We start from the raw sequence: 12,055 nt of genomic DNA, 5'->3' as shown, positions 1-12,055 counted from the left end.
CACCTAGATGTGTATACACTCAGAAGAATTGAAAACAGGTGTCCAAGCAAAAACTTCTATGCTAATGTCTATAATAGCACTACTCACAATAGGTAAAAGATGGAAGCAACCCAAATAAATTGAAGACGGTTAAGCAACATGTCATATAACCGTATGACTGAATTATGTTAAGCTACAAAAAATAATGAAGTACTGTCACATACTAAAACATGTGTGAACCTTGAAACATTATAGAAAGTAAAATAATCCAGATATAAAAGGCTACACACAGATATAAAAGGCTACACACAGTATGATACCCAGAATAGAAAAATTCATACTGGTAGTTCCTAGGCCCTGGGGAAAGGGAAGAATGTGCACATGCTCTTTCATGGGTACAGGGTTTTCTTCTGAAGTGTTGAAAATGCTCTGGAACTAGTGATGGCAGCAACATGTGTGTGTTCTAAATGTCACTAATGGTAAATTGTATGTTATATGTATTTTCTAACAATTCAAAATATTAAAAAAGATCACGGTCTACTTTCTGACAACCTCTGGCCACAATTATTTACATTTCTACCTCACACAAAACAAACATTTGGACAGAATTACCTATCCCATTTTGGTATCATGCCTAGTCTGAAGGTACACTATCCCATGTTAGTTCCTGATACAATGACACTTTTCATGTTTGGTACATTGGGTGTGATTCATCCTTGTATGGAGACCTGTGAATTCATGTGGAAATTATCTTGCCTTACACACCCCCACATATAATAATGAAAGAGGCACAAGATAAGCACACTAGACATTCCAACTCAATAAATGGAAAATGGGAGGGACACAGTAATCACTGGTCCATAGAAATTGCCATATATTTTCAGTTTATTGGGTAGTACTCTGGAAGTAATGACTTAGTGCACTTGGTTCTGCTCTCTGGGCTCTTGATTCCACCATCTGAGTCATACTTATTTTTTAAAAAATATTTTAATTGATTTCAGAGATGAAGGGAGAGGGAGAGATAGAAACATCAATGATGAGAGAGAATCATTGACGAGCTGCCTCCTGCATGCCCCCTATTGGGAATCGAGCATGTGCCCTTGACTGGAATCAAACCGGGATCCTTCAGCCCACAGGCTGATGCTCTATCCACAGAACCAAACCAACTAGGGCCGAGTCATACTTCTTTTCGATAAAAAGTATCTCTTGTTGCCCTAGCCGGTTTGGCTTCGTGGATAGAGCGGTCCCTGGTTTTATTAGTATTCTGGTCAAGGGCATGTACCTTGGTTGCAGGCTCCTCCCCAGCCTGGTCCCTGGTCGGGGCTTGTGCAAAAGGCAACCAATAGATGAGTTTCTCTCACATGGATGTTTCTCTCTGTCTTTCCCTCTCTCTTCCACTCTCCCTAAAAATCAATGGAAAAATATCCTCAGGTGAGGATTAACAACAACAACAAAAAGTAGCTCTTACTGGCACCTAGATAATTTTTATTAGTTTTCTTTCTGTCTGTCAAAAGGAATTTTGTACTGTTTTGGTCCCTTTCATCCCAAGCTAATATAATTTCTCTTAAAATTTTGTGGGTTTCTTATTTATCAATTTATAAATCTGTCCCATTGACTAGAATTCCCTTCACGATAAGTTCTTCTCTACCTTAGATCTTTTGTCAGTCCTCTGTAGTGGTAATACCTAAATAAACTGACAAAATAGAACCAGAGACATGAATACATGGAACAGGTTGACAAATGCCAGAGGGGATGGGAGTGGGTAGGACTGGATAAAAGAAGGTGAAGAGATTAGCCAAAGAACATATACATGTAGGTATAGCCCATAAACACAGACAACAGTGTGGTGAAAGCCAGAGAAAGGTATGAGGGCTGGGTGGAGGTTGGCAAAGGGTGATGGGGGAATGGGGGACATCTGTAAGTGTCAGCAATGAAAAAAAAAGGTTCTTAGCAGATTTAGAGCTTAATAAAGAAAGTCTGTGAAGCATTTCCTTAAAACTTTGAAAGTGTTTTTAATCTGTCAGAAATGATGTATGAGAAACTAATTTAAGTCTTTGAGATCTTAACAAAGATTTTACACATACTTTTAATTTAATCTTTGTCTTGGAGCTATTTTTTTTATTCTGATAGTGTTTAGCAGTGAGGAGATAGTGAGAATAAAAATAGACTCGATAAAAAAAAACAAAACCAAAAAACAACAACAAATCAGCAAATCCTGGGTACTTTATATTACCTATAGACATTATTTAAAAATGGAATAATCCCATTTTCACTAATTTCATTCTATCCGATTTTTCTTATACATCAATAAAAGAAACCATTTGACACTTCTAACATTCTGCGTGGAAATCACTTTAGTTAAATCCAGTTCATTATAAATGTTTTCTATTTTCCATGTTACTGAAGGCAAGGGTTTGGCCAAACTTGCTATCTCTATGTAAAAAACTATCCCCTTTACTTAAGCTATTAATTCCATCTTTCCCATTTTTCTTCCACCCTCATCTTCATTTTCATCCAGGTCCATCAGTCTTTTTCTCTATGCATGGCTTTCAAACAAATGGCACATGTTTTGGGTTCATTAAAATGGAACCTAATTTAAGGTAGAAAATTTTCTCTTGGTTTTCTATTCTTTCGTATAAGAAATTTCAAAACTTAACAGTGTATAAAACAACAAATCAAGTATTTTATTATGTTTACAGATTCTATAAGTCAGGAATTCAGAAAAAGCACGCCAGGGAAGACTCATTTTTTTCTACAAAACAGAATCTCAGTTGGGATAGCTCTAATGATGAAACCGATTTAAATAATTTAGAGACTGCAACATGTGGGGTAGATGATCCAAAGCTAGTCTCTTTACTTATATGTCTGGGCCTAGGCTCAACTAAGACTCTTATCTGGAGCTAAACTTTGCAAGGTTCCTTGTGTCTGAGTGGTTTCTCTATGTCCTGGTGATTAGCCTCTTTCTTTGCTCATATAATCATTAAACAACTGGTGGGGTAATCATGAGTAAGAAGTTTGCTCACCTTATTGAGCTTTCCTATCTCTAGAATCTTGGTTTATCACATCCCATTTTTGTTGCTTTATTTGGTCTTTCACCTGAATAGTTCTTGAGGAGTAGGGCAAAGGAATAATAGGCATATCAAATTTAGGCTATGACAGAGATGATGTAGAACAAAGAGGGAAGACTGATGGGACATGTCATTGAAGAAGGCAGATAATCATTTTAATCAGGAATTTAAATGTTAATCAGGAATTTGGGTTTTTAATTAGGAAAGCAGAAAAGCTACATTGTCATTAGAAAAAATAAACAGCAGGTGACTCTTGCCCCATAGTGCCAGTGTAGGGAGGAAGAACTCTCCAGTGAATATTACTTAGTCTATTTCAGGAACTTGGGGAGACTACAGTCCCCATCCCACTGGAAGCAGGGCCACTGCACCAATATAAATGCCTATTCCTTGCCAGGAAGGAGTGGACCCAGAGAGAGGTCAGATTATATTTTCAAACTCTGTCCTCTCAGAGACATTTGGAAAGCAAGGTAAGACTGTTATTCATGGTTAGGGTTGTGGAAAATTGGGAATGAGTTCATGCGAAGTTAGATAGAGTGAGGGAAGAAAAATAAGTGTGTAACACAGCATTGAAAAAAGGATAAAAAGAATACACAGACAAGCTTTGGGCATTACAAATTTTATACCATAAATTTTCATGGCTACATATATTCACATGCATAGTCCCACACATACAACAGCAGGTGAGATACAGAAGAAAATTCTACATCAGTTCAGCTATTTTTTTTTCAACTTTATGCCAGGTACAACACCAAGAGGCCAATGACTATGCTTTTCCTGCACCTAACACATTTTCAGGCCTAGTAAATGAGATAAGCAGGTACGTTTTTGAACAGAGAAATTGACTGAATAAATTATGAAGCATAACTGTGACTACTAATAAAGTTTTTTATATTTTGTATTGTTTTATTTTATTAGGCCTCAAGACCAAGGTAAAAAGTTAACTGAGAAATAAGATAACACGTAACTAGTTCAGGTCATTTCCTAGTAGCATACCAGTATGCCATGGAACTGTGAATTAGGCAGAGATAAGATGAAGAGGTGTAGGGCAGGGTTTTCAATCTTGGTATTACTTACATTGTGGGTCAGATTATTCTCTGTTTGTGGTTTTTGTTTTTTTTTTGGGGGGGGAGGGGTGCTCTGTGCATTGTAGGATGTTTAACAACATCCCTGGCATCTAGACATCAGTAACACTTCCTTCAAGTTGTGATAATAAAAAATGTTTCCTGACATTGCTAAATATACCCAAGGGGAGAACAATCAACCCTGATGCAAACCCCTGGTATAAAGAATCTCTTCTTGTTATCTTTATCAGTTAGAGGACTTGAAATGGTGCTAATGTACATTGGGGTAGGTGAAGTGGAGGTGTGGACTATAGTGGAGTACCATCATGATGCAGAACTGAGATAACAGCTGTCTGATATAAGTTCATTACAGAACATTAGAAACCATGGTCTCAAAGAGGAGGAGCTGGGGCCCAGTCTCATCATTGAACCTGGCAAAGATCTGAGGTTGTATACATCTATATTGATGGGATAGATTGGTTTTTACTTATGAAATGAGTAAGTAACTGGTTGGTTTGCTCATTGGTAACTGAACGATTCTGTGTAATACTCCTGGAAATTCAGAGGTGAGAATAGGAAAGAGCTTTCTTCTGTGGATAAAACCGTAATAATTCTACCACCACATGCTCTAGGTCAGTGGTCGCTAACTGCAGCTCGCGAGCCGTGGTTTGCCACTCTGTTGACTAATGAGTTTGCCGACCACTGCTAAAGCATTACCCTTACCCAGAAGTTTTGACTTCAGGTTAAAGACATTAGTACATTATTAAAATGTTTTTTAAGTGTTTTTCCCTAGCAGTGGTCGGCAAACTTATTAGTCAACAGAGCCGCAGTTTGCCAAGCACTGCTCTAGGTTATTTGAGTGACCCAGACAGTTTTCACTGAAAGATAGAGTCATTAATCTCCAGAATCTAGAGAAGGTTGCACAGGTCACAGAGTCCAACTCTTAGAGGACAAACCTATGAACTCACCCTTCAAGGTAGGGCCCATGATAATTTTAGTTCCTGTTTTTAAAACACGTGCGTTTCTAGCTGCAATAAACTTCTTATGCTTCTTTGTAAAATATAGTTGTTTTTTATCCATGTTATATCCTACATAAAGTTTATTTTGTGCTAATCCATACCCACAGTATTTTCTGTATTTTTCTACCATTATGCAACATTTTTTTAAAATTTCATCTTTATATCACCCTCATCACATTGTGAGTATTGGCCAAGTCTTATTCAAATTTTCTATCTGAATTTCTACCTAATTTCTCAAATTATCCCTTCTTTCTGCTACTCCTAATAAGCCCCAGATGGTCCACTTTTGCTACAGGCTGGTCCTATTGTGTATTAAAGGAGGCTTTTTCTGTGCATCTGTCTCTGATGGGTACTACTCAAATATGAACTCCCCCAATTTCCAGGCAACTGGCCCCATACACTATCATTTCCACACTGTTTTCAAAATTGCTTCAATTTAGGAAGTTAGCCAATAAATAACTTCCTCTTTCTTGATTGTCTTAAAATATGAACTCAGGATAAATAAATCCAGGATTTTGCTACTCAAGCTAGTTACTATATAAAGAACCATTTAACAAATTCCTTTTTCATTTAGTACTTAAAGAAGACATTCAGGAAAACATCAAAACTGAGATAGAGGACAGCTTTACTAAACTCTAATCTGAAGGGTGTCCAAGGTGATACCTCCTTTTCCATGTATAAGTGAGTTAGATGGACTTGAATATGGGAGCTAAAAAAAATGCAAAACTCTTTAAGTAACCCCAATTACACTTCCCGAGACAGCTTCTTAAATTAATTTAAATTTTTGTTTGTTCAATGGAAAATGAGACCATTTCAATTTAGAATATTTTATATTGGTAAATCAAAGTTTGCCCTAACTTTAAAAGCCCCTGTGCAACATGTCTTCATTTCTTGTCTTTATTCATGATCCAAAATATTTTGGATGAAGATGGCTTTTGGAATATCTAGTTAAGATGGAAACTATGTTATTAATCATCTGGTGTATGCTAGATGTTGTTATGACTTTTCTCTGACTCAGTCATTTAAGAAACATTGTTTTCTGAGAATTTGTATGTGTGATGCAGTAAATTTGTAACCTCTGATTTCAGGATCAAATAGTCAAAGATATAGGCACAGTAAAATATATGCATATCCTACATAAAAAACCCAAATGGCTGAATGACTGGTGGAACAACCAGTTTGGGGGGGGTGGTCCCCGGAATGTGAGAGGGCGCAAGCTGGGCTGAGGGACCTCCCTCCCCCAGTGCACAAATTTTGTGCACTGGGCCTCTAGTATATGTATATATAATACATAGATAAATGGTCTTCAAATACATATATAAATGGTCCTCAAGTTCCTCAATAAAAGAATGTGTTGGATTTCATATGCTAAATTATATTTCATATACATTAAATACAATGTATGTAACACCAGAAAATACAAAAAAACAAAGCCCTTTATTATTTCTACTCTGTACCTTGAATGTCAACTTCATGGGTATTCTCCTCTCTCTTCTTGTTCAACCTTTTATGAATGGGAATGATCTGAGGAAGAGTGGGACTGGCTTGATTTCTGGAGCCATCTGATGTCCAGGTAAGGATGGCAGAATAGTTTTAATAACACTGAATGAGAGAAAATGAATATTATAGTTATTTTGAATTTTACCAGGAGACTGGAAAAGAAGTGGAGCAAGCATCCTTCATGGGAAGATGACATCTAACACCAATATGCAGAATCAACAACAGTGGCAGGAAAGATGTGTATGCCTAATGACACCCGGTTCCATCCTTCCTCATTCCTTTTGCTGGGCATCCCAGGGCTAGAGGACATGCATGTCTGGATTGGATTCCCCTTTCTCTTTGTGTATCTTGTTGCCCTCCTGGGGAATGCTGCTGTCCTGTTCGTGATCCAGACTGAGCATAGTCTCCATGAGCCCATGTACTACTTCCTGGCCATGTTGGACACCATCGACCTGGGCCTGTCCACAGCCACCATCCCCAAAATGCTGGGAATTTTCTGGTTCAACCTCAGGAACATATCTTTTGAAAGCTGCCTTTCCCAGATGTTCTTCATCCACTTCTTCACTGCTATGGAGAGCATTGTGTTGGTGGCCATGGCCTTTGACCGCTACATTGCCATTTGTAAACCCCTTCGATATACCATGATCCTCACCAGTAAAGTCATCAGCATTATTGCAGGCATTTCCATTCTGCGGAGCCTGTACATGGTGGCCCCGCTAGTGTTTCTCCTCCTGAGGCTGCCCTTCTGTGGGCATCATATCATCCCTCATACCTACTGTGAGCACATGGGCATTGCCCGTTTGGCCTGTGCCAGCATCAAACTGAATATAACGTTTGGCCTTGGCAACATTTCTCTCTTATTATTGGATGTGCTCCTAATTATTCTCTCCTATGCCAGGATCCTCTACGCAGTCTTTTGCTTGCCTTCCTGGGAGGCTCGACTCAAAGCCCTCAACACCTGTGGATCCCATATTGGTGTTATCTTAGCCTTTTTCACACCTGCCTTTTTCTCTTTCTTGACACACCGCTTTGGCCACAATATTCCCCAATATGTCCATATTCTCTTAGCCAATCTATACGTTGTTGTTCCACCAGCCCTCAATCCTGTAATCTATGGGGTCCGGACCAAACAGATTAGGGAGCGAGTTTTGAGGATTTTTTTAAAAAATGGTTAAATATTGGTAGTCTTAGAATGTTTTATTGTTCATATTTTCTCTATATGCTCATTAGAAGTGGTTTAAAGGGAGGGAGGGAGCAAAGGCATATAATCCTTTGAGTTTAAGGATAGTAATGAATTTATTGATGATAATTTCATGATTTTAAGGTTCGCATCTTTTGGAAAGGTTTATGTTTATATTGATAATCAAGATTGCCTTATAATGTAGTTATTACAGTCACAGCTTTTCAAATGAAAACTTGATATTTAGTTGTTATATATATAATTATATAATTGTTATATAATTGATCTGAAGATCCAGCTGTTAGTAGGAGGTTTGTTATTAAATAGGGTCGTTTTTAAATTGGTCCACTTTCTGAATCACCAAAGGAAATATGAAAGTAGCAGAAGGAAATTTGTTCAGGGTTGTAGGTAATTTTGGTGCCAGAATTCTCAAACTAATAACAATGACATTATTTAACTCATTAGCATATATGTTCTAAATAATTTGCTGATTTAGCACATCTATTTTGTATGTGAATTCTATGATGTGGTTACTCTTAATATTTGTATTTTCATACAAGTAAAGTGTGGATCAGAAGATTATTCATAACAAATTATGATCCAGATTTTGGCTCCTGGCACCTACAAAAAGAGAAGAAGGCATACATTTAGAAACAAAATAAATAGAGCAGGGAATAATTGTGCATAATTATAAAATATATATTCATTAAATGAATATTAATGATAGGCAGATGAAAATACAGAATCCCATGTCATAAGAAACTTATGCTATAGGATTGTATATTAATTTATATTTAGAACATTTTAAAAACATTGTAATGATATTCAATAAATATTCCAAATACTGGGACAATATATTGAAGATATCTGCATAAAACTAGAAATATATTTGACTTGTTTTCACTTTCTAAAATAATCATATGGAAATTACTGACCTAGTCCTTTAAGGAATTGGTATTTGAAACTACATACAAGATAGTCTGTCAAAGTTATGTTATCTCTTTTAATTAACCTAAAACTTCTTATTTTTTCCATTTATGAGCATAGAATTTCTACTTCCTGTCAAGAAAATATAGATATTGCCTTCTAAAAAATTAGCAATTGCCTTCTAAATCTTGTAGTTACATCTAGCAAAATATTGTAAATAAGACAGCATAGATATTTGTATATCATATTTGCTTAAAATATCCATAGACTTTAGTTATTACTTTTTGTATTTGGAAAATCTAATAGACCAAAATCTAATAAACAGACATCAGACAAATTAATTAAGTCAAACTAGCCAGTATAGTCAAAGACTCTTGACTCTAGATACAGTAAGAAAGCTTTAATCATCAAAATAGGCAACAAAGGAGCTTAGCTATTAGTCCCTTTACAAGCAAAAATAATATAATATTCAGATATAAGTAGCTGTGAAAATTAATAACATTTTACAGCAACTTGAGACTTTGGATGAAATAATCACAGTAAGAAAAAATAAGGACTTTTTTTTTGGCTTAGACAATATACATTTATTTTTCACAGTTCTGGAGGCTAGGAAGTCTAAGATCACGGTGCTGGCAAGGTACGTTTCTTTCTTTTTAATTTAGTAAATCTTTATTGTTCAGATTATTACAATTGTTCCTCTTTTTCCCCCCATAGCTCCACTCCACCCGGTTCCCACCCCACCCTCTGCCCTTACCCCCCCGCCACTGTCCTCATCCATAGGTGTACGATTTTTGTCCAGTCTCTTCCCGCACCCCCCACACCCCTTTCCCCCTGAGAATTGTCAGTCCACTCCCTTTCTATGCCTCTGATTCTATTATATTCACCAGTTTATTCTGTTCATCAGATTTTTTTATTCACTTGATTTTTAGATTCATTTGTTGATAGATATGTATTTGTTGTTCATAATTTTTATCTTTACCTTTTGCTTCTCCTTCCTCTTCTTAAAGAATACCTTTCAGCATTTCATATAATACTGGTTTGGTGGTGATGAACTCCTTTAGCTTTTTCTTATCTGTGAAGCTCTTTATCTGCCCTTCAATTCTGAATGATAGCTTTGCTGGGTAGAGTAATTTTGGTTGTAGGTTCTTGCTATTTATCACTTTGAATATTTCTTGCCACTCCCGTCTGGCCTGCATAGTTTCTGTTGAGAAATCAGCTGACAATCGTATGGGTGCACCCTTGCAGAAACTAACTGTTTTTCTCTTGCTGCTTTTAATATTCTCTCTTTGTCTTTTGCTCTTGGCATTTTAATTATGGTGTGTCTTGGTGTGGTCCTCTTTGGATTCCTTTTGTTCGGGGTTCTGTGCACTTCCTGGACTTGTAAGTCTATTTCTTTCACCAGGTGGGGGAAGTTTTCAGTCATTATTTCTTCCAATAGGTTTTCAGTATCTTGCTCTCTCTCTTCTTCTGGCACCCCCATTCTGATGTTGGTATGCTTGAAGTTGTCCCAGAGGCTCCTTACACTATCTTCATATTTTTGGATTCTTTTTTTTCTTTTTGCTTTTCTGGTTGGGTGTTTTTTGCTTCTTTGTATTTCAAATCTTTTACTTGATTCTTGTGATCCTCTAGTCTGCTGTTAGATCTCTGTATAATATTTTTTATTTCAGTTAGTGTATGCTTAATTTCTAGTTGGTCCTTTTTCATATCCTCGAGGGTCTCACTAAATTTATTGGCCTTTTCTAGAAAATTCTTGAAAAACCTTATAACCATGGTTTTGAACTCTATATCCAGTCGTTTGCTTTCCTCTATTTCTTTCATTTGTGATCTGTTTCTTTGTCTCCGCCTTTTTGTTGCTTCCCTGAGTTGATAGAGTGGCTTTGTGTGCTAGGTGTCCTATTGGACCCAGTGGCTCAGCCTCCCCAGTTTTACCTGAGGTGGACACTCTTGGTGCACCCCTTTGTGGGCTATGTGCACAGTCTTGTTGTAGTTAAGCTTTGACTGTTGTTGGTATCCCTGGGAGGAATTGACCTCCAGGACAATTGGCTGTGAGGATCAGTTGTGTCTACGCTGGGAGAACTTCTGTGCTGGAGTCACCCTTATGAGACAAGACTTGCAAAAGCCTCTGTGCTCAGCTTGGATGGGGCGCAGTCTCAGGGCAGAGCAGACAGCAATGGCTTCCCATCAGCCTTGCCCTAAGAGGCCCCCGGTCTCAGTGTACCGCGGTAATTGCTGCAAGCACCGCTGAGAGAAAGCCGCCCTCAAGTTCTGCCTGCTGCCAGATAGTCCAGTTCCTCCCCGAATGAGTCTGGGTTCCCAGAGTCTAGCCCAGAACTGGAGTTCAGCGCAGTCTGGAGCTTTTGTCTCCCTCTTTCTTGAGAAAGCCAGCCACGCACTCAGTTGCCCACCCTCTTCGCGAGCGTGTATTTCAGTACCTCTGTCTTCTGCAGCTCCTCCGAGTCTCAGTGTGCTTTTCTCTTTCCTTCTAGTTGTAGAATTTCCACTCAGCCAGCTTTCCTGTGGTTCTGGATGATGTTTGTTTTGTCTTTTAGTTGTAGTTTTGAAATTGTTGTGCAAGGCAGCAGTTTCGGTGTTTACCTATGCCTCCATCTTGGTTTCTCTGTCTGAGGACTTTTGAGAAAGAATATACAACTTGCAAATATGTGTTTTAATAATCAAGGATGAAAATAAAAAATATTTGTTTGGCATACTTAAGTTGGACATTACTTGTGCTTACTGTCATTTCCAGTTTCCTCTTTTTTTGAGGAACATGAGAGATTTATGTGTCCAGCCTCTTGCAGTTAGGCTTGGCCATAGGACTTGGTATAAATAAAGTATTTGTAGAAGTAACCTGACTAGTGTCAGTTCTGAGAGGAAATATTTAAGAGTGATGATGTGCTTCTTCATTTTCTTTCCTTTGTTCTTATGTACCCTGAGGTGGCTCATTTGGTTGGAGCATTGTCCCATACACCAAAAGGTGGTGGGTTCGAGTGCCAGTTGGGGCACATACCTAGGTTGCAGGTTTAATCCCTTGTTGGAAAGTGTACATACAGTAGCCCACCCATGTTTCTCTCTCACCTCAATGCTTCTCTCTCTCTCACTCTTTCTTCCCCTTCTTCTTTCTCTAAAATCAATAAAGATATCTTCATGTGATAATAAAAAATTATATAGGTTTCAAGTATACAATTCTATAATATATCATCTGTATATTGTATTGTGTGTTCATCATATTTATCAAATCTACCATTAAAAGAGAGAATAGGCAAGCCAAAGGACTTGTATTACAGAATATTTAGGGACTTCTATAGTTCTATAAGAAAAAGG

General features: G+C 37.6%; 2 protein-coding genes across 2 annotated transcripts in view; one reads left to right on the top strand and one right to left on the bottom strand.

Moving 5' to 3' along the window:
• LOC308233679 (olfactory receptor 52E8-like) overlaps positions 1-12,055 on the bottom strand; it is a gene marked incomplete at both ends in the record, with an annotated part of 54,526 nt that overhangs the window by 22,585 nt on the left and 19,886 nt on the right. The gene's annotated exons all lie outside the window — the stretch shown is intronic.
• LOC308233392 (olfactory receptor 52E8) lies at positions 6,864-7,802 on the top strand (the record flags this gene model as incomplete). The annotated part of the gene is made up of 1 exon (XM_080640322.1): positions 6,864-7,802. The coding sequence occupies one exon, from the start codon at positions 6,864-6,866 to the stop codon at positions 7,800-7,802; it is 939 nt and encodes a 312-aa protein (XP_080496448.1).

The sequence above is a fragment of the Plecotus auritus genome (genome assembly GCF_963455305.1).
Source record: "Plecotus auritus genome assembly, chromosome: 9".
Classification (NCBI taxonomy): Eukaryota; Metazoa; Chordata; class Mammalia; order Chiroptera; family Vespertilionidae; genus Plecotus; species Plecotus auritus.
The sequence above is the reverse complement of the archived record's forward strand: the minus strand, read 5'-3'. Positions and strand labels throughout refer to the sequence as shown.